Source organism: Narcine bancroftii, chromosome 1, assembly GCF_036971445.1.
Source record: "Narcine bancroftii isolate sNarBan1 chromosome 1, sNarBan1.hap1, whole genome shotgun sequence".
Lineage (NCBI taxonomy): Eukaryota > Metazoa > Chordata > Chondrichthyes > Torpediniformes > Narcinidae > Narcine > Narcine bancroftii.
The window spans coordinates 415,689,717-415,717,629 of NC_091469.1; the positions used below are offsets into that span (position 1 = coordinate 415,689,717).

General features: G+C 39.2%; 1 protein-coding gene and 1 long non-coding RNA gene across 7 annotated transcripts in view; one reads left to right on the forward strand and one right to left on the reverse strand.

The window, feature by feature from the left end:
• The window catches only part of nek10 (NIMA-related kinase 10), a 231,817-nt gene extending 211,551 nt beyond the window's left edge, over positions 1–20,266 (reverse strand). For 3 of the 6 annotated variants that reach the window (XM_069914019.1, XM_069914020.1, XM_069914022.1), the window contains exon 1: positions 19,906–20,266. In XM_069914019.1, the coding sequence (XP_069770120.1) occupies positions 19,906–19,952 (47 nt within the window). In that variant the 5' untranslated portion in view covers positions 19,953–20,266. The remainder of the gene's footprint in view (positions 1–19,905) is intronic. The other 3 variants (XM_069914025.1, XM_069914026.1, XM_069914023.1) reach the window with 2 other exon arrangements.
• Positions 20,009–27,913, forward strand: part of LOC138751576 (uncharacterized) — a 34,086-nt gene continuing 26,181 nt past the window's right edge. Inside the window, exon 1 of the long non-coding RNA XR_011350057.1 lies at positions 20,009–20,203. This is a non-coding gene — a long non-coding RNA (uncharacterized lncRNA). The remainder of the gene's footprint in view (positions 20,204–27,913) is intronic.

Here is a 27,913-nt window from a genome sequence, read left to right on the forward strand (position 1 = left end):
TTTGAGGTTGGAGTGGAATTTGACAGCAAAGAGGATAAGGTCAACGAGCTCATCATAGGTGCAGGAGGCAGCACCAAAAGTAATCGTCGATGTAGCAGAGGAAGAGTTTGCCACAGGCTTTGCCTGTGTACGTTTGAAGCCTTTTTAAATGTGAGATTTAACATGGAGAAACTGAAGTCCGAAGTGTCAGTATTTCAGTGGAGTAAAGGGAATTACAGTGGCATGAGAGAGGAACTGTCTAACGTGATTGGAAGGGAGCACCAGCAGGGAAGATTGTAGGCAGGAGTGGATGGAGCTTCTGCAAGAAATGAGGGAGATGCAGGATAAATGCATACCAAACAAGAGGAAATATTTGAATGAAAAAATGTCACAACTGTGGCTGACAAGGCAAAGCCAATGTAAAAATAAAAGAGAGGGCACACAAGAAAGCAAAAAATAGTGGGAAGATAGAGGATTGGGAAGTTTTTAAAATTGCAGAAGGTAACTTAAACTCAAAAGGAGGCAAAAGATGAAGTATGAAAGTAGGCTTGAAAATAATATCAAAGAGGATACAAAAAACCAAGTATATAAAGAGTAAAAAAGTGGTGAGCAAATATTGGACCACTAGAAAATGACACTGGAAAAATAATAATGGGAGACAAGGAAATGGCAGAGGAACTAAATGAGTATTGTGCAAGTCATTAGCAGTGTACCAGATGTCAAGAAATATTGGGGAAAGGAAGTGAGTGCAGTTATTATTTCAAGGGAGAAGGTGCTCAGAAAGCTGAGTGGTCTAAGAGTGGATCAGTCTCCCAGACTAGAAGGATTGCACACTTGGATTCTGAAAGAAATAGTGGTAAAGAAAAGGCCCATAAAGTCTTATCCTGGCAAATGAGGTCAGAAGAAGTCTCGTGGTCAATTAATGCGATTCAAAACGGGGGAAAAGGGAAGATTTTGTATAAACCAAAAGAAATAAATTATACATTCAGTAAGTTAGAGAACTGCAAAAATCACTATCAAAGGGAGATCCTACTAAAACAGACAACTTCTTGCATACATTGGAACTGCCAAATTTGGATCAGGAGGAGAAAGAGGGACTAGATGCCCCCTTCTCAAGAGAAGAGATTGAACAAACTGAGCACTCTACAGGCAGATAAATCTCAGAGAGAGGATGGGTTCCCATTCTAATTTTATAGAGAATTTAAGGACCTTTTAATATCCCTTCTTATGAAGGTAGTAGATCAGGCGGTGGAAACACATACTCTCCCAGAATCTTTTTTGACAGCAATTATGGTGATCCCAAAAAGATAGGGATCCATCGAAACCCACATCCTATAGGCCTATATCACTATTGAATGCAGATTATAAAATTATAGCAAAAGCATTGCCAGTAGATTAGTAAAATATTTGCTGAAATTGATGAATCCAGATCAGGGTGGCTTCATTCAAAAAGGGCAAACTGCAGATAACATAGCTAGATGCTTAATATAATACATCTGGTATAGTCAGGATTAGACCCAGAGGTGGCTGTATCTCTGGATGCGGAAAAGGCCTTTGATAGATTGAAATGGGACTTCCTGTTTAAGGCACTGGAAAAATTTGGATTGGGACAAACATTTATAAATTGGCTGAGAGCATTAGATCATAAACCCAAGCCAAAATTATCCCCAATATCTCCAGTATTCTTGCTAAGTAGATCTAGTAGACTGGGCTGTCTTTTGTTGCCAGCTCTTTTTATACGAGTCACTGAATCACAGGCAGAAACCATTCTACAGGATCCGGACATAAAGGGGTACAAGGTGGGCTGGGTTGAACACAAAAATCAATCTATTTGCAGATGATGTATTAATATATTTGACAGACCTTGAGGCATCATTGGCCAGACTAAGGACCAAACTGGAAGATTATAGGAAGGTCTCTAGATTTAAAAAAAATTTGGATAAAAGTGAAATTATGCCTTTGATTAAAAGAGATTACAAACCTTATCAACACGCAAGTCAATTTAAGTGGCAATAAGAAGCTATCAAATATTTAGGGGTAAGAGTAGAAAAAGATTTAAGCAACATATGCAAGTTAAATTATCTCCCTTTGCTCCAGAAGATAGAGAAGGACTTGACTAGATGGAAAGCTCTGCCCATAATATGACTGGGCAGTGTAAATTGTATCAAAGTGAAGGTGATGCCAAGACTGCAATATTTCCCCCCCAAACACTGCCCATTCCATTGCCCTGGTAGTTCTTCAAAAAGCTCAATCAACAGGTTAGAAACTTTTTCTGGAATGGGAAGGTGGCTAGAGTTGCAGGAAAAATTAACATGGGAATACAAATTAGGGAGTCTAAAATACTAGATCTGGGCTTCCCAGATGAGATTTATCACCTCACTGTTTAAGGGAGGGAGGCCCCCTTTCCTGGGCACAAATTGGACTACACTCAATTTGGGAAAGGACAGCAGGAGAATTTATATATAAATGGAGCACCAAATTAATTTTCAAAAAGACAAATAACTCCATATTAAAATATATATACCAAATGTGGAAAAAAAAAATCAATGCATTGGATTGAAGGTTGAGGTGTCTCCTAATACACCCAGAAAATTTAATGCCCATGACGCTGGACAACAAATTCCTGGACTCCTGGTGCCATAAAGGGATCAGGTGTATCAAGGACTGTTATGATTAAAAGCAACTAATGCCATTCAAGCAATTGAGAATTAAATTTGGATTATCTAATAGAACATTCTTCTGCTTCCTACAATTGAGATCTTTCTTAAAGAGACAAACAATGACTCTGGCAGAGTGTAGCACTATGGAGATTCTAATTTGACAGGGGAATGTATTTAAATTTATTTCTAGAATGCAGTTCATACTCCAAACTGAGGGCCCAAAACCAGGATTACACTAGTTGACGGAGAGATGAGAGTTGTACTTGGGTACAATGATTAATGAAAATTGGTGGGAAGATGTGTCCAAACAGCATGACAGGGATCAATGCTAGATACATGCTGGTGCAGTACAACTTCCTTCAGGGTAGGCCTGGGGTACATTTTTTTTTTTTTTTTTTTTTTTTTTTTTAAAGTAGTTTCTACAAGACCCAGAATTGTTATAGTTTAGATTATCCAAACACCAAATTTAATTTATGAAGATAGCTTTGTCAGCAGCCAGGAAGTGTATAACAGTTACATGGAAGTCCAACTCTCAATTTAGTATTACACGATGGAGTACAGAAATGCAAAGTTGCATTCCCTTGGAGAAGATTACAACTTATAACTTGAGAAAGAAGTATGACATGTTGAAGTGTTCAATCTATAAAATGGATTTTTTTTAAAATAAAGATTGTGTTTAGTACTTTGTGTCTTAGTATTTTATACTCACCAGCAAGTTGTGTAGACAGGGTATTCCAGATTTTTCCATCAACTAATTTTTTTTTTTTTTTTTTACATTTGTCACTCATGAGCAAGTTTCCAGTCACACAAATTTAAATTATTTTTTATATTTAGTAATGTTTTAAAAGTATGTTTCACAAAGTGCTATACGCATTATATAGCTTAATTAATGTAAAATTAATAGTAGTAACCGGACATTCTAAATAGTCTCTCCTAAATTCTGAAATAGTAAAACTATCAAATGGTGTTATTAACATACTCTGAAGCTTGATGTCTGGTGTTTTTAATCCAACTTTATTCCTTTTGTCTTGTTCAAGCATTGTAACACTTAGTGTTAAAAAATACCATTCCTATATATAAAAAAAAGTTTAAAGTCTAAAAACTTTTTTAAAATTCTGGTTTCAACTTTCAGATTTTAAAAAAATATTTATCGTTTTATTGAAGGTATTGGCATGTCACTTGTATGGTGACAACAGCCTTCCTGCAAATCACTCAAAATTCTTTCTTCATTTGCAGATATTTTGTGCTGTTCAGGTACAACTTAATTTTTGGTGTACCAGAGCTGAATTCTCCACAACCCTATAGTTAAGGATATTACTACAATTTATTCAAACAAAATAAATTCCCACATATAACATCTGTTTTATCACACACACAAAAAAAATCAATCACTGGTTTTGTTAAAATGTTTACTGTATTGGCTTTTAACCTTTTCACCTTCAACTTCATTGCTTATCAAGTATACTTCGCCTTTGATTTCAAACAAATTATTCCCAATACTATTAAATGGCTCTATTTTAAACCATTTTCTGATAGCATTATTTAGTTATCTAGCCCTTCAGTTTTACATCAGCTGCAGCAGGCACATCTATCTTGGCACTATTCAAATAAATTAAATAACACATCATCACCATTATTCAAAGAGTGCTTGAATTAGCTCTCTATATATTTTTATTTATTTCAAAGTACATTTATGTTTCAATTAATTAACAGCAGTTAAATGTTCTAAATTTTATTTTACTATTTTTATTGAGCTTTACAAGTCCACACAGATTAAAGATAATATTCATTTGGATTGGTATCATCTAGAAATAATAATACATGGCTCATATTCCAATCTAAACATATAGTGGATAGTAAGAAAGGAAAAAAGTGGATTATAAAGATCTAACCCCATCCACCAACTAAGGTTGAAACTGATATTCAAGCAGTCATGAAATCGAGCAACAGCCTCTGGAGATCCAACAAAACATGGCCATTTACTGCGTCCTCGCATCTTGATCATTCCAATTAAAAAAGTAAGCTATCGATAGGACTTGAGATCCATTTTTAAAAAAAAATATTTTACTTTTTTTTCTGGGTTATTTAAACCCTGCACATTAAATGTTGCAAAATTCAAACTTGACATTGTTATCAAAATAAACTAAAAACAAAATAAAAATCCCCTCCTTCCATCCACAAAAAACCTCTCCAATAAGAAAAATTATAGCTCCCCTTGCTAAATAGCCCCTAAATTAAACAGCCACTAAACCCCTCCCTAAACAAAACCTACACAAATAAAAAGGTATTTTTGAAAAAAAAGTAGAAACTACAAAAGTAGTAACTCCCCAAGAAATAAAATCCCCCACCCCCCCCCCCCACAGGTGACAGATGACTTCCGAAAGCTTCAGCAACATCCACCACCCCAACCAGACTTATAAAATTATAAGTCTAAGTCAGCTCACAGCCCCAATGAATTCAATCCCAAAACTTGTTCCGGATCATCAATATCAATCAATCTCTTTGACATATTTATCTTCCCATTCCCATTTCCATTCTTCTTCTCAGGTGTCTTCCTCTTAGGTGAAGAATGCCTTTTAGTCACCCTGTCTGGCAGAGAATTAGTAAAAATTAAAGCATTATGATCACACTCAAAAAACTGTGATTGGAAATTACCATAAAAGATCTTCAAAACTGCAGGGTATCTAAAAGAAAATTTATAACCCTTCCTCCAAAGCACCTTTTTAGCAGAATTGAATTCTTTATGCCTTTTAATAATTTCTTGACTTAAATCCAGATAGAAAAAAAACCTTATTTCCCTGTACCATCAACAGAAACTGATATCTACGTGCATTTTGGACTGCTACTCTCAAAATAGTTTCCCTATCTTGGTACCGTAAACAATGAATCAAAACAGCTCGTGGAGGTTGACCTGGATATGGTTGACTTCTTAAAGCTCTGTGTGCCCGATCTAATTATAAACCTTCTGTAAAAAATTCCAATCCCAATGCTTCAGGGATCAATTTTTAAAAAATTTATTGGATCCGAACCCTCAATTCCTTCCAGAATTCCCACTATTTTAACATTATTCCGGCAGCTTTGATTTTCCAAAGAATCTATCTTCTTCAATAAATCCTTCTTCTGGATTTCCCATCCAACAAAGGAATCTTCCACTTTTTCTTTATTCCGATCCACTTGTTTTTTTACATACTTGAAAGGCACCTTCCATTTTCTTAAAATTGTCTTATCCACCATATTCAAGGATCTATTAACATCAGCTTTAACAAAAGAAATATCTTTAACAGAAGAAATTTCTTCACAAATATTATTTATTTTTTCAGTCATATTCACAAAATCCATCATCCATCGGAGTAGACATTTGTGTTGACATATTACCCATTTGATGAGCTATGGATTCCAAAATTGTAAAAACAGCATCAAAAGTAGTATCACTAGTCTCTCCTTGAGGCTTACCTTCTTTCACTTCAGTAACAGTCAATGATTCTTCTTCCATTTCTTCAATTTGAAGTTTTTCCTTGTTCCTTTGATTCTGCCATCGATTTCATCACCTTACTTCTGGTCTGTACACCTACAGACCCAGACCCGACGTGTTCAGGTCGTTGCCGGCCAACTTCACTGACAGCCGAAACCCTGTCCAAAAGATCGTGGACTCGGGACGCACCTCACATGCCCGGTAGCACCAGGGCCCACGCATCTGCCGACATGCTGCCTCGGGCCTCCGCGTCGCCAGGACCCGCAGCAATGCCGTGCACCGAGCCCGACACTACAACTCCAGCAACTCTACAGCGCGCCTGACATCATGGACACACTGATCAAAAATTGGAAGCCTGACACCATCTTGCGAGGGCGCCAGGGTAATACTTAAGCGAGCTGGAGTCCGTTGCTGCTTAGGTGGCTGTCCAATCAATTCCATGGATTCCACTTGGTAAGTAAGCCTCATTTCTTCTGTACTCTTAGAAGGAAGTTTCTTCTGAATCTGTGTTTTCGATGTCTTTGTATTAACAGCCATCGTAGTATTTTATCATTCAGACAACTTCAGAGCAAACTTTCAAAACTTTTTTTTTTTTTTTTAATTTTTTTTTAAAAATATTTTAATTCAGGTATTTATTAGTCCAACTGGGGGAAATACAGAATTACACTTCTTCCTTCACCATCAGGCCACAACCCCCGGGATCCATTTAAAGAGATCGTAATCTTCCTAAAATGGTCTGATTTATTTTTTCACAAACTTAGAAAGGACACAATATCCAGTAACCATTGACTATGGGTAGGTGGAAAGTTTTCTTTCCATTTAAGCAATATTCCTCTTCTAGCCAGTAATGTACAAAATGCAAAGTCTAACAAAAAACAGGACTTAATTTTTTCATTTTTTAATTGTTTTTAAACAAATTGGAAACAGTGAAATATAGAAAATAGGAGCAGGAGTAGACCATTTAGCCCTTTGAGCCTACTCCATCATTCAATATACTTGTTGCTGAGTCTATCTCAACATATCGCCCCTTCTCTACTTAAAAGACAGGATTTTAGAGAATTAATTGAGTGCCAAATTAAAATGTACTTTGAAATAAATACAGAATCAGTGAAAGATAAATTTATACTATGGGATGCAATGAAAGGTTTCATCAGAGGGCAGATAATAAGTTATGTAACTAAGATGAAGAAGGACTACAATCGGAAAATAGAACAGCTGGAAAGGGAAATAGCAAGTACAGAAAAAGAATTAGCAGCAAGGGAAGATGCAACAAAAAGAGAATTGGCGTCAAAAAAAAATACAAAACACTACGAACGTACAAGGTGGAGAAGAACATAATGAAGACAAAGCAGAAGTATTATGAGCTAGGAGAAAAAATGCACAAAATACTAGCTTGGCAGCTTAAAACAGAACAAACTAAAAGAACGGTATTGGCATCAAGGAAAAAGGACAAACAAATTACATATAACCCAAAGGAGATCAACGAAAACTTCAAGGAATTCTATTATATCGAACTGAGAACGAAGGGAAAGAAGATAAAATAGATGAGTCTCTAGCCAAAATTGAACTACCGAAATTGCAAGAAGAGGAGCAAAACAAAGTGATAAAATCATTTGAAATAGAGGAAATACAAGATATATTAAAAACTACCGAACAATAAAACGCCTGGGGAGGACAGACTCCCAATAGAATTCTATAAAACATTTAAAGAGTTATTAATTCCTCCTCTCCTGGAAGTAATGAACCAGAATGAAGAAACACAAAACATGCCAGATTCATGCAAAACAGCAATAATTACAGTAATACCAAAGACGGGGATAGATCCACTAACACCAGCATCGTATAGACCAATATCTCTACTTAACTCAGGTTATAAAATAAATAGCTAAACTATTTGCAAACAGATTGGCCGACTGTGTACCAAAAGTAGTAAAACTAGATCAAACTGGATTTATTAAGAAAAGACGAACAACGGACAATATCTGTAAGTTCATTAACTTAATCCATGCAGTACAAGGAAACAAGACGCCAACAGTGGCAGTTGCCTTAGACGCAGAGAAAGCATTGACAGAGTAGAATGGAATTATTTATTCAAAGTACTACAGAGGTTCAACCTACCAGAGAAATATATTAATTGGATTAAAGCATTATATAAGGGACCATTGACGAAGGTGACAGTAAATGGAGAAATATCAAACCAATTTAAATTAAGCAGGTCAACTAGGCAGGGATATCCACCATCTCCCTCACTGTTCACGTTAGCTAAAGAACCCTTGGCAGAACTGATAAGAACAGAGGGATAAAAATAAAAGAGAAGGAATATAAAATCAGTCTATTTGCAGATGACGTAGAAACATAGAAGATAGGAGCAGAAATAGGTCATTCGATTCTTTGAGTCTGCTCCGTCATTCAACGAGATCATGGCTGATCTTAAAGTTCAGTACCCCCGTCCCCGCGTTCTCTCCGTAACATTTAATACGCTTATACTGAAGAAATATATCTAATTCCCTCTTAAATATATTTAATAAACCTGCCTCTACTGCCCTCTGTGGCAATGAATTCCACAGATTCACCACCCTCTGGGTAAAGAAATTCCTCCTCATCTCGGTCCTAAATGGTTTGCCTATTATCCTCAAACCATGGCCCCAGGTTCTGGATTTTCCCATAATTGGAAACATCCCATCTGCATCCATTCTGTCCAGTCCTGCCAGAATTTTATATGTCTCTATGAGATCCCCTCTCAATCTTCTAAACTCCAGGGAGTACAATCCCAATTTGCGCAATCTTTCTTCATAAGTTATTCCTGCCATTCCAGGTATCAGCCTGGTGAATCGCCTCTGCACTCCCTCCATTGCAAGAACATCCTTCCTTAGATAAGATGACCAAAACTGCACACAATACTCCAGGTGGGGTCTCACCAAGGCCCTGTACAGCTGCAGTAAGGTATCCTTGTTCCTATACTCAAATCCTCTTGATGTGAAGGCCAACATACCATTTGCCTTTTTAACCGCCTGCTGTACCTGCATGCTCGCCTTCAGAGACTGGTGTACAAGTACCCCTAGGTTTCTCTGCACTTCCCCATCTCTTAATCTATTGCCATTCAAATAGTAATCTGCCCTCTGGTTTGTATTACCAAAGTAGATAACCTCACATTTATCCACATTGTAGTGCATTTGCCATGTATCTGCCCAGTCCCTCAATTTATCCAAATCACACTGGAGCTTCCTGACCCCCTCTTCCGTGCACACAACCCCACCTAGCTTAGTGTCATCTGCAAATTTGGAGATATTACATCCAATCCCCTCAACCAGATCATTAATGTAAATTGTGAACAGCTGGGGTCCCAGTACAGATCCCTGAGGCATAGTATACTTAACAGAACCAGAATTATCAATAAAAGAATTACATAAGAAATTGAAGGAATATGGAGAAGTATCGGGGTACAAGATCAACGCAAATAAAAGTGAAGAGATGCCAATGAATAATGCGGATTTCACAAAGTTTAAGAAAGAATCACCATTTAAATGGCAAACACAAGCAATCCGATACCTAGGTATTCAACTAGATAATAATCTAGGCCATCTATAAAAATTAAATTATCAGCCATTAATGAAGAAATTACAAGATGACTTAGAACATTGGAAAGATTTACCACTAACACTGATAGGAAGGGTAAATTGCATTAAAATGAATATCTTCCCAAGGATACAATACCTCTCAATCATTACCAATTCACTTAACAGAGAAATTCTTCAATGAGCTAAAGAAAATAATAAGGAAATTCTTATGGAAAGGGGGGGAAACCGAGGATAGCACTAGATAAATTAACAGAATGGTACAAACAAAGGAGCTTACAGTTACCAAACTTTAAGAATTATTATAGAGCAGCACAATTAAGATACCTACCAGATTTTTATCAAACAAGGGAAAAACCAGATTGGAGCTAGATAAAATGGGGGAAAAGGCCCCTGAACATATACTTTATAAGTGGGATGAAAAGCTGGTGCAACATAGGAATTCACCAGTACTGCACCATCTGCTCAACATTTGGAAGAAGATTCACTTTGAAAGGAAAAAAAAACAAATTACCAACTACCAAAATTAATATTGACGCAAAATCAACTAATCCCTTTCACAATAGATAACCTTTCCTTTAGAGAATGGGAGAGAAAAGAGATCAAAAGAATAGAAAATTGTTTTTTGGGAAATAATTTATTATCTTTTGAACAAATGAAGTACAAATATGGTATAACTCACTGTACAATGTTTGCATACCACCAATTGAAAACCTACTTGAAGGACAAATTGGGAAGCAGGCTGAGGTTACCAGAAGGAAGCAGTTTTGAATATGTGATAATTAAAAGATTTATAATAAACATGTACATCAAACTGCAAGAGAAAGAGAATGATGAAATAAGCTGTAAACTCAAACAAAAATGGGAACAAGGTCTAAACATAAAGATAAAGAATGAAACATGGGAAAAGCTTTGCTCCGGAACTATGAGAAATATAATAAACATGAGGTTACTCATGATACAATATAATTGGTTACACAGGCTATATATCACGCACCAAGTTAAATAAATGGGACCCAACAGTATCAGATAGATGTTTTCGCTGTAAGAAGGAAATGGGAACAACAGTACATGCAATTTGGGCATGTGAGAAAGTGGAAAAGTTTTGGGAAGATCTAAATCAGGTATTAAATAAAATCACAAAAAATAACATACCAAAAAATCCAGAGATCTTTCTTCTAAGTAATATAAGTAAAGAACTTGGCCTTGATTTGGATGAAGCACAAAAAAGATTTATCATGATAGCCTTAGCTGTAGCAAAAAAAAATGTATAATGTCAACCTGGAAATCAGAAGATAGCCTGAGAATAAAGCAATGGTACATAGAAATTAATAAATGTATTCCAATGGAAAAAAAACATAATTTAAGAAATAACATCACAGTATTCGAACAAATTTGGGAACTGTACATGGAATACAACAGAGAGGTCCTATCGTGGACCTCCACCCTATAAAATGATAGAATGAGAAGACAAAATGAACTGACCCAGTGTGTAAAAGTAGATGACACAATTTCCTTGTTTATTTTCATTGTGTGATGACATTGTTTCATGGGTTTAATGTATCGAATAGGTTGAACATATAGTGGGTGGGGAGGGGGGTGGGAAGGGGGGTGGGAAGGGAGGGTGGGGGGAAGGGGAGAAAATGACTGTGTATATTCAAGAGGGAAATGTTTGTGTATTTTGGTCAATATGGTTCATAGTGTGAAAAATTAAAAAAAATTTAAAAACATATCGCCCCTTCTCTCACAATATCCCTGATACGTTTTATATCTAGTGCTACTTGACAGTAGCAATAAAAATTTGCCCAGAAGGTGCTATAATTAAAACAATATTTTTAATTTTCAAAACAATAACACCATATCTAAACTTATCCCCCCCCAACTATGCATGAATCTCCTTGTGTGTGTGAAATACCCCAAACCACCACAGCTCAAGGCACAATTCTTGAAAGGCAGTTCAATTTCAGAAATTGAATGGCAGGGGGCGTGGCAAGATGGCATAGGGAACAGACGTGCCTTCCAGACCTCTCCTGACTCTGATTTATTGTTTTGTCTTTAAGTGCCCGTTAAAGTTCTTTTAAAAGTTTATAAATAATAAGAGGTGTTGGATTAGTGCCTAATGGTTTATATGCAAATAAAAGGTAAAAGAAACATCAACAGACTGTTAAAAAACTACATTTTCTGAAATTGTCTGAGCCTACTTGTTTGCAAGAAGCCAGGACTCAGCGTAGAATGGATCCAGAGGAAGACGAACAGAGTTCGGCATTGAAACTCCGTTTTAAGCCGGTGAGGCTCTCTGAAGGTCGCACTCAACAGCTTTCAGAACAAAGGGCTGGACGGGTGCCAGTATTTCACACAACTGCCACTGTGAGTGCTGTTACTGAGACTTTGACAGTTGAATCAGCTGGGGTGCCACCAGCTGGAGAGTTAAAGAGCTGTCATTCGACTGCTACAGTGGTGGTGCTGCAAAATGCACCTTCAATTACATCGGTTTTTCCAGACATCGATTCAGAGAAGATGATTAAAGAGATTTGGCTTAAAGATAACCCTGATCTTCAGTCTCCTGGCATTGCTGGAGGGGACTTTGAGAGGGATTTTTATACAAACTCAAACTGCTAGAAAAGATACTAAATTAAGGGAAGAGACAGAAGATCCCGTGGTCTCTAAGGAACAGCAAGACCCCATTATGCCTGAATCTACTTCTGTTGAAATGTCTGTTAAGGACAAGATATATTCTGTATCGAGTCACTTAGCTAATTTTGTGAACCTGTTTATTTCCAAGATTAATGCGATGGCGGAAGTCATTAATGGAGCTTTTAAGCTTGAAACCATTGAAAGATTTGAAATGTGTGATCAAGGTTTAGTTGATGCACAGGATCAACTGCAAGATGAAAATAGAATAATTGAAACATTGCAGATCCAAAATAAAAATTTAGCAAAAAAAGGTTGATTATTTGGAGAATCAATCTAGACAGAACAACGTGAAAATTGTTGGTTTGCCAGAAGGCATAGAAGGACCAGATCCAAGAAAATTTTTTACTGAATGGATTCCACGAGTGTTAGGACAAGATAAATTCCCTGAAGGTTTAATACTGGAACGTGCTTATAGAATCTTTTCAGGACAGAATCCAAGATCTGCTTTGATCCGTTGTTTAAACTATTGTGACAGAGAGACAATTTTATGTACGGCTATTAGAAATGCCCAGCAAAATAGATCTCCTTTGATGGTTCAGAATAATCCTGTTTTCTTCTATCAAGATTTGAGTCAAGAAATTATGTTTCAACGACGCAAATTTAATTCTGTGAAAGAACGGTTGTGGAAAAAAAGACATAAGGCCACATTCGGGTATTCTGCGGTACTGAAGATTTTTTAGGATGGAAATTAGCCAAAGTTCTTTGACAATCCTAAAGAGGTTATGGACTTTGCTCAGTCTCTACCAATCATGCAGTTTCAGGAACGATGTAGTCCTTCAAGGTCTCCAAAGAGGGTAAAAAAATAAATCTTTTATCTTTTTTTTGAGAAGAGTTTAAATAGTTTAAATAATGATGATAGTTTAATGAAATGGGAGTTGGGAGAGGGAACTGGGTGTGCACTAGTTTCCAGAAGTCATCAGCTACCTGTGAGTTATCTCACACCCAATATTTTGGGGGAGTTACCGCTTTGGGCGGTTTAAACGGGAGGAGGCAGTTGTGACCTCCGACCTGTTTTTTTTTCTTTTTAATTTTTGGGTTAAGAAGTGAAGGTTTTTTTTATTATTTTTTTTAAAATAAATAATTTTTTTTAAACTCTTTTTGTTTTCTGATTGTAATTGAGAGGGAATTAGGAGGTTTTTTCTCTCCTTTTTTTTTCTCTTTTTTGGGGGGGTGTTTTTTTTTCTCTTTTTTCTTTCTTTTTTAAGAGGATGATGTCACAGAAGATAATAAGTCAAAAATTGAGGATGTTGAATTAGATGAAGAGGAAGATGAGGGGAAAGGTGATAAGAAGAAAAAGAAGAAAACCAAGTACAAATACATTGAGGGAGAAGAGTTTAATAAAATTAAGTTAATTTCGATAGAGAATTTTGAAGGTGTTATAAATGAAGAATATGGAGAATTTTATAAGAGTTTGAACCTTTTTTTTTATATAAGGGGAGAGGAAGGGAATAAAGAGTTTATCTGATTGTTTTTCTAAGGGATGTTTTTGATCTCTCAATGAATTATAAAGGAAACTTGGTATTAATGGAAATTCTGTATTTATGTATTATTAATTATGATTTTTTTGTATAACAGATATGTGATTGATATATGATTTTAATATTTGAACTTAGTTTTAAAGTGGATTCCATTTGTTAAATACATGTATTATGTTTGATTTAAATATATGTTTAAGGGTATTATTTTAGTATTGATATTTTTTTTGTTGTTAGTAATTTTTTTTGTTGTTAAGTTTTATCCTTTTTTTTGTAAGTGGGGTTTTTTCTATTTTATTTACAACATTGTTAATTAATTCTTCACTCTTTATTTTGGGGGAGAGGGTTGGACCAATTTTAAATTAGATGATTAATGTTGTCTTATAATTATTTGGGGGGTTAATTTGTGTAGTTTAATGATGTAGTATTCTAATTTTTATTATCTTATTTTTTATTATTTCTTTAAATGTAATTTTTATTTTATTCACATCATAAAATTTTAAATAAAGTTTAAAAAAAGAAATTGAATGGCAGCACGGCACCTTTAGATGGGCGCAAAGCAGTTCATAATGTGGGTGAAATAGAATGTTTAACTCATGAAATTTTTGTCAAAGAGCTTCCAGCAAAATGTCCTTTTTAGACATTTTGAATGACAACCAAGACTCCCCTTTTTTGGCATAGGGGACTCAAAGCAAGTGATGCTCACAAAGCTTCCAAAACCTTTACTGTGGGTCAACTAAATCCAAGTAACTGTCACAATCCAAATGCAGTATTTCTTCTGCTTTCAGAACTCTTTCTGTGGGTCAGCCAATCAAAGTGACATTTATTTTTTGGTCACAGAGAGGTATTCATATTCCCCCATAATCTGGAGAAATCAGACACAATACCCCTTCAAAGGATGCTTCTCCGAGTACGGACTTCTCAAAATGCCCACACTCATTCCGCTATAACATGGGAAAAATCAGATAAATTGTCTATTATCACCTTAGCACAGCATCCGTTGAAAAGATGCTTCTTCAAGCGCTGCTTCCTTAAAATGACCCATGAGCAAAACAGTGTACTCAGTCTTGAATCAGTTGGTCACATGGTCTCTGTACCTGTACTTCCTCTCTTTAAATGTATCCAATTTAGAAACACGCTGTCTTCAGCCTACTGTCAGTTCACAGTCATTCTCCAAAGCCTGCAGGGCTTTGTTAAATTTGTTCTCTTAAAGTGACAGTCCCACAAAATTGAAAATGAACTGGGAACATGTAATACAAGAAATCTATCTTCAATATATTCAGCAATCAGCCCACATCTCCTTCTTTGATAGAGAATGTTGCAGGTCCTGAGTGAAGAAATTTCTCCTCATCTCAGGGCTAAAGGTCTGTTCTGGTCCACTCAGATAGCTTTCTCACATATTGTCTGCCCATTCCTGCCAGAAACGTGCATGTTTCAATTATATCTCCTCTCCTCCTTTTACACTCCAGTGAATATGACAGTCTTGCCATTTCCAAAGATAAGCATGTTGAACATTCACTGCACTCCCTATATTACAAACATAACCTCACATGAAGACAGAAAAGCTAAACTACATAATCTTGGAGACACCAACAACTGTATGTGCTCTAATCTGGAGCAAAGAAAATAAAATGCTGGAAGAGCTCAGTAGGTCAGGCAGCATCTGCAGAGGCAGAAGTATTGTAGGCATCTTGAGTACAGACTCTACAGTCAGTACAGAGAGGGTGAGATGAGGCAGGGACCAAAAGGCAATGGGTGGAATCAGGTGAAGAGAGGGACAACAGGCTGGTTAAATCAGGGGGAATGGGGAGGGTGAATTGGGAGACAGCAGCTTGTAGGTGATGAGAAAGAGATTAGAGAAGAGGGCAGAGGGAACTGGGTGGGGGAAGGGGAACTGGAAGGTACCAAGTGGAGACACAAGAGACTGCAGATGCTGGAATCTGATAAGTAGAACTAGATAAGGGAGGGACATTGAGCAGATGGAACCAGTTCTGTAGAGTTCAGTGAAGATGAAGTTATGTTTCCTATAAATGAGGTACATTTCAGATGTTGTGGAATGGAGTCATGGTGAAAGCATGTGCAAAGGAGCAGAGAAACTGAAAGGGATGGCATCTTTACAAGAGACCAGGTGGAGGAGGTACAGTCAAAATAGCTGTTGGAATCAATAGTATATGTCAGTGGATATTTATCTTCTGAGATGGAAATACAGAGAGTTATTAGAAAAAAATCCAAGTGAATTTGAAGACATGGTGAAAATTTGTAGCAAAGGTGATAAAAATATCAAATTTCACATTAGTACAGGAAGCAGCACCAATGCAGCTTTCAATAGTACAGAGAAAAAGTTGGTGAGTGATCCAAAAGTTTGGAATATAAACTGTTCCATGCAACCAAAGAAAAACATGCACATAGGCACCATAACTGCCCTCGGCTACAGCATTGATTTTCTAAGCAGTTAGTGAGGGGTAGCTGGCTGGTAGGAGTGACCAAAGACTTTCTTGAGGAAGTGTACAAAGATTGGACATCCATAGGGAATATAATTTTATTAATTTTAAAGCAAAAAAAATCTTCTGGAGGAACTGAACAGGTTGAACAGCATCAGTTCAAGTCCTAAATTGAGGCAAGGCTAATTTTGATGGCATTTTAGAGGAACTTGCAAAGTGTCCTGAATCATTTACACGTAACAAAAGAGGACAGACTGGTGTTCCTAAGAGGCATAAATACCCAAGGTCTGACCAAATGCATCCTGGAACATTTAAAAAAGCAAGAGAAGAATTTACTAGGACACTAGCAGAGATTTTTATATCTTGCTTAGCCACAGGTGAGGTACCAGAAGACTAGAAGGTGGCTAATATTGTGCCTTTATTTAAGAAGGGCAGTGTCAGAACGAGGAAGGTGTACAGCAGGTGCAGACAACAAGGAGCAAATGAGGTACTTGCATATAAAAAAATGGAAGAAAAAAAACTTAGGAAATGAGAAGGGCTAAAAGAAAACATGATGCTGCTTTAGCAGATGAAGTGAAGGACAGTCCTAAGAGTTTCTACAGATATATTGAACAAAAGAATAGTAAGGAACAAAATTGGTCCCCATGAAGATTAGAGTGGTCAGCTATGTGTGGAGCCAGAAGAAATGGGAGAGATCTTAAATGTTTTTTTTTTTGGTCATTATTTACTCAGGAAACTGGCACAGAATCTAGAGAAATAAGAAAAACAAGCAGTGAGGTCAAGGAACCTATACAGATTAAAGAGGAGGAGGTGCTTGCTGTCTTAAAGCAAATAAGGGTGTATAAATCCCCAGGGCCTGATAATATATTCCCTTGAACCTTGAGGGAGGATGATGTAGAAATTGCAGGAGGCCTGCCGGAGGATTGAGGGTAGTTCATATTTTTCCATATATATTTCTTTTTAAAAAAGGGCCCAAAATTAACCCAGGAACTTATAGACTGTTGAGCCTGACGAGTAGTAGGTAAATTATTCAAAGGTAGGAAAAGATAGGAAAAACAAGCACTTGGATAGCCATGGACTAATTAGGGATAGTCAGCATGGCTTTGGCCAGTTCTCTCCTCTTGCATGAACCACAAGTGCTTTGACCAGGCTGAACTAAGCAGTCACAACCCATCTTTAAAATGGGGTTTTTCCACAAGCTTGGCAGCTTGTCCTGTTCCAGTCCCAGATGCTACTGATGAATTCTAGAACTGTCTCTCTCACTCAGAGAAAAGTCTGTTTGACTCCCTCTCTACTTGCAAAAACCATATGACCCTCTTAAAACAGCAAGCAGCACTCAGAAAGCCTTCAACTTCAATGAATTCTGTCATCTGTTGCTTTTCAAAACAACAATCTTTTGCAAAAGTATTCAGAGCAAGCCTGTCTAGCTTGAGCAGAGCTCCAGTATTTTAAATGAGATGTGTTTTGAAATGTTTGTATGTGACCTACACTTAAAAAAAATGCCACATTTTATCTCCCAAAATCACATCTGTGAGAGATGAGTAAAAGTAATATGAAAATATGAGAGATGAAGAAAGCTAGTATGGATATAATGTGTATTGAATTTTTGGCTTGGTTTCACGGACGAAGATTTATGGAGGGGTAAATGTGTAATAAATAAAGCCAGTATGAATAGGATAAGGGTAGATAATAGAATGTAGGAAGTAAAGTTAGTAAAATAAGATAAGGGTCTTCTAGCCTTAGACAGAATCAGCAAGTTCCACATATGTAATTAGTAAGCCTTAGACAGAATTAGAAAGTTCTGCATATAAGAGTTAGTAAGCCCTGAGGGTTGGGAAGGTGTGAATAAGGACAAAGGCAGGTTTGTTTGTGAATAAGGACAATGAAATGATGGGACACAGACAGGATACCCCCTGGTCCTCCAAGTTCACAGAAACAGCACGTAGGCAGACAGGATTGCCTAATGCCAAACTTATCCAGGAGGCAGAATGTTAGGGGGTGGGGAGGGTATCTCTACACTGAAATGAACTGTATAAAAGTTGGGTGAGCCCCAGTATGTGTGTGTATTCCCAGGGTAAGGGGAAGCACCCAACTTTGCATTGTTGTATAATAAATGTTCTTTGTTCTCAATTTTTGTCTCGAGCAAATTCTGTGGAGGTACTTCTGTTTCTCACACATCTATCTTTGGCTTGGCTTCGCGGACGAAGATTTATGGAGGGGGTAAAAAGTCCACGTCAGCTGCAGGCTCGTTTGTGGCTGACAAGTCCGATGCGGGACAGGCAGACACGGTTGCAGCGGTTGCAAGGGAAAATTGGTTGGTTGGGGTTGGGTGTTGGGTTTTTCCTCCTTTGCCTTTTGTCAGTGAGGTGGGCTCTGCGGTCTTCTTCAAAGGAGGTTGCTGCCCGCCAAACTGTGAGGCGCCAAGATGCACGGTTTGAGGCGTTATCAGCCCACTGGCTGTGGTCAATGTGGCAGGCACCAAGAGATTTCTTTAGGCAGTCCTTGTACCTTTTCTTTGGTGCACCTCTGTCACGGTGGCCAGTGGAGAGCTCGCCATATAACACGATCTTGGGAAGGCGATGGTCCTCCATTCTGGAGACGTGACCATCACACATCTATATCTACAATATAAAACACAACATATTCTGTCACTCTTCTCAGACTGGAGGCCTGTGACTGCCTTAGGGTTAGGTGATGAGACCATTGTTGCTTGTCATCTATATCAATGATCTGGATGATAACAAGGTAAATTGGATCAGCAAATTTGTTGATGACTCAAAGATTGGAAGGGTTGTGGACAGCAATGAAGGCTTTCAAGGCTTCCAAAGGGATTTGGACCAACTGGAAAATGGGGTGAAAAATGGCAGGTGGTATTTTATGCAGACACAAAAGATATTCTCAACAGACAAAAAGTACAGAGAAAAAAGTGATTTTGACCAATAAAGATGAGCAGTATTCAGAAAAAACATGATGCATATCTAGAATTGGGGATGGTATATTTCTGTAGAGTATGGCATGTTGAAAGGATAGTTTTGGGATATCCAGGTGAAAGAGGGGGAAGATTCAGAGTGGATCCTGAAGACATAGGCAGGAGGTCATAAGTGAAAGAAAAAGTATGACTTGCATTTTTAAAATGTCTTTTTAAGTCTCCTCCACTAAGAGCTTCAGCTGCAATTGTATATTTCGATCTGCTTCAAGAAGATAGAGGAGCAATTTTTTTTGTAAAAAAACAGATTCCTTTTCATTTTGAAAAGAACCAATGTAAAATAAAACTGCGTATGCTGGAAATCTGAAATAACAGGTAACATTCTATGGACTAGAAGTTGATGTTCCAATGACACTTCACCAGAATTTCATAAAAAAACAATTTGACTTGGTACTATAAATGGCAACATTCAATTTGTTTCACTGCCCCTCATCTTCAAAATAATATCAGCGAATTTCAACACGACAGGCAGTGCGAAGGTTGCAGGTGAAGCCCCGCCCTAGTCATTCCCCATAGTTTTCCCCTTGACGATCTTCCGAAGTGGAGAGACGTTCAACTCCTCCGCTCGTCGACAGCAAGAAATTCCCAAGTGACCTCCCCCCCCCCCTTATTTCCTTACTTACCGGGAGCGCATACCTTCTCTCACATATTCTTCTTCTCCTGCCTCCATGCAGCTCCGTTTATCTTTATCAGTCCTTGGACCTCAGGTGTGGTGACGCACTCGCCAATCACAATAGCTGATACCGCGCTGTTGAACTGCATGGCACAAATCAGCGTGGAGAATACTGCGGCGGGCCGGCTCCATGGCGAGCGCTGACGCTACGTTGGTTGCCATGAGAGCCGCTTTCAACTGTGGAAGACGGCCACGCAGGGGCAGAATGAGTCAGCGCTCAGGACAGGTTAGCAAAGAGAGGAATTCTGGTAAGTCTCCAGTTGATGAGGCTGGTCATTCCAGCGCCATGGGAAGAGAATAGTTCACCATGACTTGTTAGATCTTTTACTTCAACTCGAGTAAAGAGAGTTAGGAGCACCACGTGGATATCAAGACAAGCTGAATGGCCTCGGTGGTGCAGGGTGATTGAAGATCCACAATGGCAATGGTCTGCGCGGAGAACACGTAAATAAATGATCACAGAAAGGAGTGAGAAAAAAATCTGAAACAAAATCTGGAAATTTAAAAAAGTTAACAGCGCACGTTAAAGTAAAAACAATGCTGGAGAAGCTCAGTAGATCAAATCAATCCAACTTTTCGGGCTTGAGCCTTTCATTATTGGATGAGTTAAACAAGAAAATTTGCAGATGCCAGAGTTTTGCATAGTACACAAGAGTGTTGGAGAAACTCAGCAAATACTGTACCATCCATCAGAAGTACAAGGCTATCAGCGTTTCAGGCCTGAACCCTTAATCAAGAATCGATACAGGTTGATGATCAAATCAGAATTGGCCAATTCAGACAAAATAAATGGAAAAACTAATTGTCTGAAATTGTTGGATTCAGTGATTATGTCTTCTTTGGCTTGGCTTCGCGGACGAAGATTAATGGAGGGGTAATGTCCACGTCAGCTGCAGGCTCTTTGGTGGCTGACAAGTCCGATGCGGGACAGGCAGACACGGTTGCAGCGGTTGCAAGGGAAAATTGGTGGGTTGGGGTTGGGTGTTGGGTTTTTCCTCCTTTGTCTTTTGTCAGTGAGGTGGGCTCTGCGGTCTTCTTCAAAGGAGGTTGTTGCCCGCCCAACTGAGGCGCCAAGATGCACGGTTTGAGGCGAGATCAGCCCACTGGCAGTGGTCAATGTGGCAGGCACCAAGAGATTTCTTTAGGCAGTTCTTGTACGTCTTCTTTGGTGCACCTCTGTCTCGGTGGCCAGTGGAGAGCTCGTCATATAACACGATCTTGGGAAGGCGATGGTCCTCCATTCTGGAGACGTGACCTACCCAGCGCAGTTGGATCTTCAGCAGCGTGGATTCAATGCTGTCGGCCTCTGCCATCTTGAGTACTTCGATGTTGGTGATGAAGTCGCTCCAATGAATGTTGAGGATGGAGTGGAGGCAACGGTGGTGGAAGCGTTCTAGGAGCCGTAGGTGATGCCGGTAGAGGACCCATGATTCGGAGCCGAACAGGAGTGGGTATGACAACGGCTCTGTATACGCTAATCTTTGTGAGGTTTTTCAGTTGGTTGTTTTTCCAGACTCTTTTGTGTAGTCTTCCAAAGGCGCTATTTGCCTTGGCGAGTCTGTTGTCTATCTCGTTGTCGATCCTTGCATCCGATGAAATGGTGCAGCCGAGATAGGTAAACTGGTTGACCATTTTGAGTTTTGTGTGCCCGATGGAGATGTGGGGGGCCTGGTAGTCATGGTGGGGAGCTGGCTGATGGATAACCTCAGTTTTCTTCAGGCTGACTTCCAGGCCAAACATTTTGGCAGTTTCTGCAAAACAGGACGTCAAGCGCTGAAGAGCTGGCTCTGAATGGGCAACTAAAGCGGCATCGTCTGCAAAGAGTAGTTCACGGACAAGTTGCTCTTGTGTCTTGATGTGAGCTTGCAGGCGCCTCAGATTGAAGAGACTGCCATCCGTGCAGTACCGGATGTAAACAGTGTCTTCATTGTTGAGGTGATTATGTAGTGGCCCGCTAACCGGAACGTGGGGACCGCACAGACCCCACGGGGGCGGACCAACGATCTTCATCCCAGGTGACTACCTGCACGATAGGAAACAGTGAGCCTCTGCAGGAACGTTGCCCAGTTGGAGATGGGTGCTGCTGTGACATCACTTGATGGGCAATCAAGCGACTCCACAAGGATACAGATCAGAGTCAAAAGGCTTTTATTAGCTTACACGTTAGGTAATAAAGAGCATCTGGTCTGGATCCTAGCAGTAAGTGATCTGAAGTCAAGGTCTTAGGTCGGGACCTTTATTAGGTAATCTCATGGGAGGGGTTAGAGGAAAGGAAGAGGCAGTCCAGGCCAGTACATATAGTTATTACAGTGGTATAATACCTCGTACCATCACATTCACCCCTTCTTTTAAATGAAAGTCCCACAGGGTGAACATGGGTCTACCTTTATTTACAATTGTTCTGAGAATCACACTAAAGTCCATGTACAATTTACAAATTCAGTCTCTCAGGCAGCTTTCTACTCCTGGTGGAGTGCCACAAGGCTGGTTGGCCTGCTGGAAATTGTCCGCCTGTTGAGTGTCTCACCTTGGAGCATCTGGTTGCACTGTGGACATTGCCGATGGCGCTTCTGGGGCGGTGACAGGTGGTGGTGTTACTAGTGCTGGTCATTGCTGTTGTGGTGCTGGTACAGGGAAGAATATAGGTGGTGGAGGTCATGGTTCATCATCTGTTTCTCCCACCAGGTGTTGGGACTGCTTCCCTTAGGGAGACTGTGTCCTGCCACCTATCTGGGTGACAGGTTCGCATGTAGCAGATGAACCTCATCGACCAGCGGGTCCTCTTATGGGGTCAGATGTGCCTGTGCAGCAATATCTGCCCCGGGGCTGACATCCAGACCGGCAATGTGATCCCCAACGTCAACCTCCTAGGGAATGATAAACGTTTTCGTGGGGAGATGCGTTGCTTGCTGTGAACAGTAGGGAATGGGTCGTATGCAGGGTTTCCAGGAAGACCTCATCACCAGGAGACGGACAGCTCTTTTGATTTGAGAGCCAAGAGGACTGTCCTCCAGATAGTGCCATTCTCCCATTCCACCTGGCCATTCCCGCAGGGGTTATTGGTGGTGGTCCTACTGGTGGCTATGCAGGAGGTACTGCCGCAACTCTTTACTCATGAAAGTGGGGCCCCTGTCACTGTGAATTAAGAAGGGTATCCAAACAAAGTGAAGAGGTTCTGTAGGGCTTTGATGACAGTGGGCATGGTCATGTCTGGACAGAGAATGGCGAAAGGGTATCGCGAGAACTTGTCCACTACTGTCAGCAAGTAGGCATTCCAATTTGTGGATGATAGGGGGCTCTTGAAGTCCATACATAGACTTTTGAAGGGTTGGGTGGCCCTGTCTGGCCGGTAGAAGTGCGGCTTATACTCCGCGCAGACTGAGCAATTCCAAGTCAGCTCCCTGACATCCTCAACTATATAGGGGAAAATGCGGGCCTTCACTGGATGGTACATCCTGGTAGCCCGGGATGACAGAAGCTCTCATGAAGGGTCTGCAGTCTGTCCATTTGTGCACTGGTGCATGTTCTAGATCTGGTAGTTCTAGATGAACACCTCAAGATCTTATCATTTTTGATCTTCCCCCACTGCTTATTATTAAACATAAATGGTACGGCTCATTGGTCCATTAGCAGGGTGAAGGGTCTACTGGCTAGATAGTGTCTCCAATGGTACACAGCTTCAACTATGGCCTGGGCTTCCTTTTCCATGGAGCATTTCGGAGTTCTGGACCTTGCAGTGTCTGGGAGAAAAATTCCACTGGCCTGCCTGCTTGGTTTAGCGTGGCGGCCAGAGCTACATCCAAGTCATCACTTTCCACCTAGAAAGGAATAGATTAATCAACGGCCTGCTTTGTTCCCTCATTCGATGCTCTCTGGGCCGCTGCGGAGGGAGGGAAGGTGATTGGCTTTACTAGTGGTCAGAATTTGTCTGTGTAATTGGGTACTCATTGTGCATGGTATGAAAAAAATCCCAACATTTTAATGCCTTAAAGGTCTGCGGCACCTAGAGTTCCAGTTGTGGTCGCATCTGCTCAGGATCCAGCACAATGACACCCTCCTCCACCACATACCTAATATTGCCAGTTTAGTCATGCGGAAGACACATTTTTCCTGATTGTAAGTCAAATTCAGGGCTTTGGCAGTGGCGAGAAATCTATTGAGAATGGCATCATGCTTCTTCTGGTTTCGACCGCAGTTGGTGACATTATCCAAATAGGGAAAAGTTGCCTTCAATTTGTTGTCAACCACCATGCAGTACATCTCCATCTGAAACATGGATAAGCCATTGGTTAGACTGAATGGCCCCTGGAGGAACTGGTAGAAATGGCCATTGGCTTGAAGGCAGTGTATAGGCGGTCCTCTGGGCAGATAGGGATCTGATGATATGCTGACTTCAGGTCATTTGTGGAGAAGACCCAATAGCAGGCGATCTCATTCATCATGTCAGCTATGCGGGGCAGGGGGTAGGCATCTAACAAGATGAACCAGTTGATAGTCTGGCTGTAATCTATCACCATCCTGTGCTTTTCCCCATTCTTCACCACCACCACCTATGCCCTCCAAGGGATGTGGCTTGGCTCTAACACTTGTTCAGCCAATAGCCACTGCACTTCAGCTTTAATGAATACCCTGTTCCCTGAGCTGTACTTCCGGCTTTTAATACCCACAGGCCTGCAATCCTCTGTGAGGTTTTCAAACAGAGGGGGAGGAGAAATGCCCAGAGTGGATAGCCCACATGTCTGGGGCATGCCCGTGGGTGGGACTTCTTTAAACTATTCGCTTTGCACTGTTAGCAAAGAGAGGGACCCGTCAAATTGCATCACCACGCTCTTCATCTACCACTGAAAATCCAGACCCAGTATTATTGTTGTGCAGAGGTGGGACATCACTAATAACTTAAAACATTTATATTTTACTCCCTGGGTCAACAAACAGTAATTTTTAATGCGAGTGGCATGAGACTTTTCTGCCAAGGAGATGTAGCAATCAATGGAATTTTCAGAGAGGGAGAGTTTTTGGACAAGGTTTGCACTGGTAAAACTCTCCGTGCTCCCCGTGTCGAACAGACAACTCACCCATTTCCCATTCATCTCTATGTTCATCATCAACCTGGCCAGCTGATGGGGTCTGCCCTGATCGAGTTGGATGGAGGCCAAAGTTAGCTCTTCACTGGATTCGTTGCTGCTGTAGCTGCTGCTGCCCTTCGGATCAGAAGGTGGCTGCCCTTAGGACCTTGAATACGGCCGCCACCGTGGTGTGCACATGATGTGGACCGTAAGAGAAGCCAGGCGTGACATCTCTGACATTGCAGGAGAGTCTAATTTTTGATAAATTTTATTTTTGGTTTTCAAGCATATATCAAGTTTACAGCCTATACATAAATATAGCAAAATAGCCTATATACCTTACATATAAAAGATTTTTATATAAATCTTTTTTTATATAAAAAATACAGTGTCCAAACATATTGATAATGAAACCAAAATAAAATCCCAAAGCAAAGCCATTCCAGCCCCCACATTTCCCCCTTCCTCTTAACAAACCAGATAAATGGATACAGTCTTTCCATCAACCGTCGGAACTCACAGTCTATTTTACTAATACAAATAATTTATAAAATCAAGAGTGGATTGTGAATTTACAGCAGCAATATTATACCTATGCACCAGTGTAATTCAAATACAGTTGCCAGGTCTTCAGGAATGTGTCATGTTTATTTCTCAAAGTATAAGTAATCTTTTCCATGGGAATACAACTATCCATTTCAGCTATCCATCTTTTCATAGAAACCGACGTGTCTGACTTCATGTGACTGTGACACATTTCTTGGCTATGGCCAGTGCAATCTTAGTAAATGATATTTGAAACTCAGTTAAGTGGTTACTGATATCTATGAAGTTCCCCAATAGATATAGTTCTGGATTACCGGGAAAGTTGACTCCAGTAATCTTTGTTAGCTCTTCCGATACCTCTTGCCAGAAAACATTAACTTTCACACACACCCATATGGAGTGGAAAAATGTTCCTTCTTCTATTCCATATTGGAAACATCCATCTGATATCTCTAGCTTTGATGTGTGCAATCTTTGCGGAGTCAAATATAATTGATGGATAAAATTGTATTGTATCAAACCGCACCTCGCATTAATAATCAAAATTACCCCATACTTACACCATTCAGCCCAAAATTGTTCCGATATGTTCACTGCTAGATCCGCTTCCCTTCTTTCCTTGGGCCTATGAATTGCAAACTTTTTCCCATCCATTTGCAGGGCATAATATATTTGGGTAATAAATTTAGGTACATTACCCATCCATAATGTGTGTTCCAGTTGACTCATCCCAGCTTTCTCTTAGAGAGGCCCTTAATTGCAGATAGCAAAGAAAGATGCCATTTGGAACATCATAAATTTGCTTCATTTGTTCAAATGACATTAAGACTCCATTCTTATAACAGTCCACAATGTATCCAATTCCTTTTTGAGACCATATATTTAAAATCCTATTCCCCATTATCATGGGCTACATCGGATTATTGCATAATGGAGACCTTAAAGAAATTCCAATTTTACTTCCTATACCATCATTAATATCTTGCCAGTTTTTATCAAATGAATCAGTAGAGGATTTGAAGTCTTTTTCTTGATTAATTTCAGGTTCCATCTATAGATAAAATCTTTGGGTAATACTTCATCTATCTCATGTAATACCATATGTACCCATTTTGATAAGTCAGTTTTAAAGAAAAATGCTAAGAACCTCAATTGTGAAGTCATATAATATTTCTTAAAACCTGGAAGCCTCAGATCTCCTGATTTGTAGACCCACCTCAATTTATCCAGTACTCTTCTCAGTACTTATTATTTTGAAAAACTTATTTGGTAAATATATTGGTATTGACTGGAACAAATATTGAATCTTTGGCATATTCTTCATTTTAACACAATTAACCCTTCCTATTAACATCAGGGGTAGGTCTTTCCATTTCTGCAAATAATTTTCTATTTTTGCCAGCAGAGGAGAATAATTCCATTTGTACAAATTATTCAAATTGTTATCAAGCATAATTCCCAAGTATTTAACCCCTTCCCTTTTCCATTTAACATGCTATTTAAAGCCCTCATAGTCCTGATTTGTTATTGGGAAAATTTTACTTTTTTTCCATGTTTATTTTGTTTCCTGATACTCTCCCATATTTTATTAAAATTTCCTGTTATTTTTCCATCACCATTTGAGATCAGACATATACAACAATTTCTCATTGGCAAACAGACTAATTTTGTGCTGAATTTGCCCAATTTTGAAGCCTTTGATTTTAGGATTGCCCCTAATAATTTCTGCTTGCAGTTCTATTGCCATAACAAATAATGCCGGAGAGAGGGGGAACCCCTGCCTACTTAATTAACTCAATGGAAACATTCCTGATATCTGATTATTAGCTGTTATTTTTGTCTGTGAGTTTTGATATAATGCCCTAATTCAATTTATAAATCCTCGTCTTATCCCCAATTATTCCAGTGTTTTAAACAAGAAAGGCCATTCAAGTCTATTGAATGCCTTTTCTGCATCCAAAGATACTACTATATTGGGGTCCTTCCATGATTGAGCTAAATGTATTATGTTAAATAATCACGCCGGGCTGTTTGACACTTGTCGCCCCTTAACTAATCCTTCTTGATTTGTATGTATTAATTTGGCTAAATACTGTCCCAGCCTATTTGCCAGTGCTTTTGCTATTATTTTATAATCTACATTTGGTCGATAAGAAGAGGTTTGCAGAGGATCTCTTCTTTTTTGGCAAAACAGTGATTATTGCCATTGAGAAGGAGTCCAGTAATGTTTGAGTGTTCACTGCTCACTCTATTACATCATTAAACAAAAGCATTAACAGCTCTTTAAATTCTTTATAAAACTCAACCAGAAATCCATCCTCACCTGGGGCTTTATTAGCCTGAAAT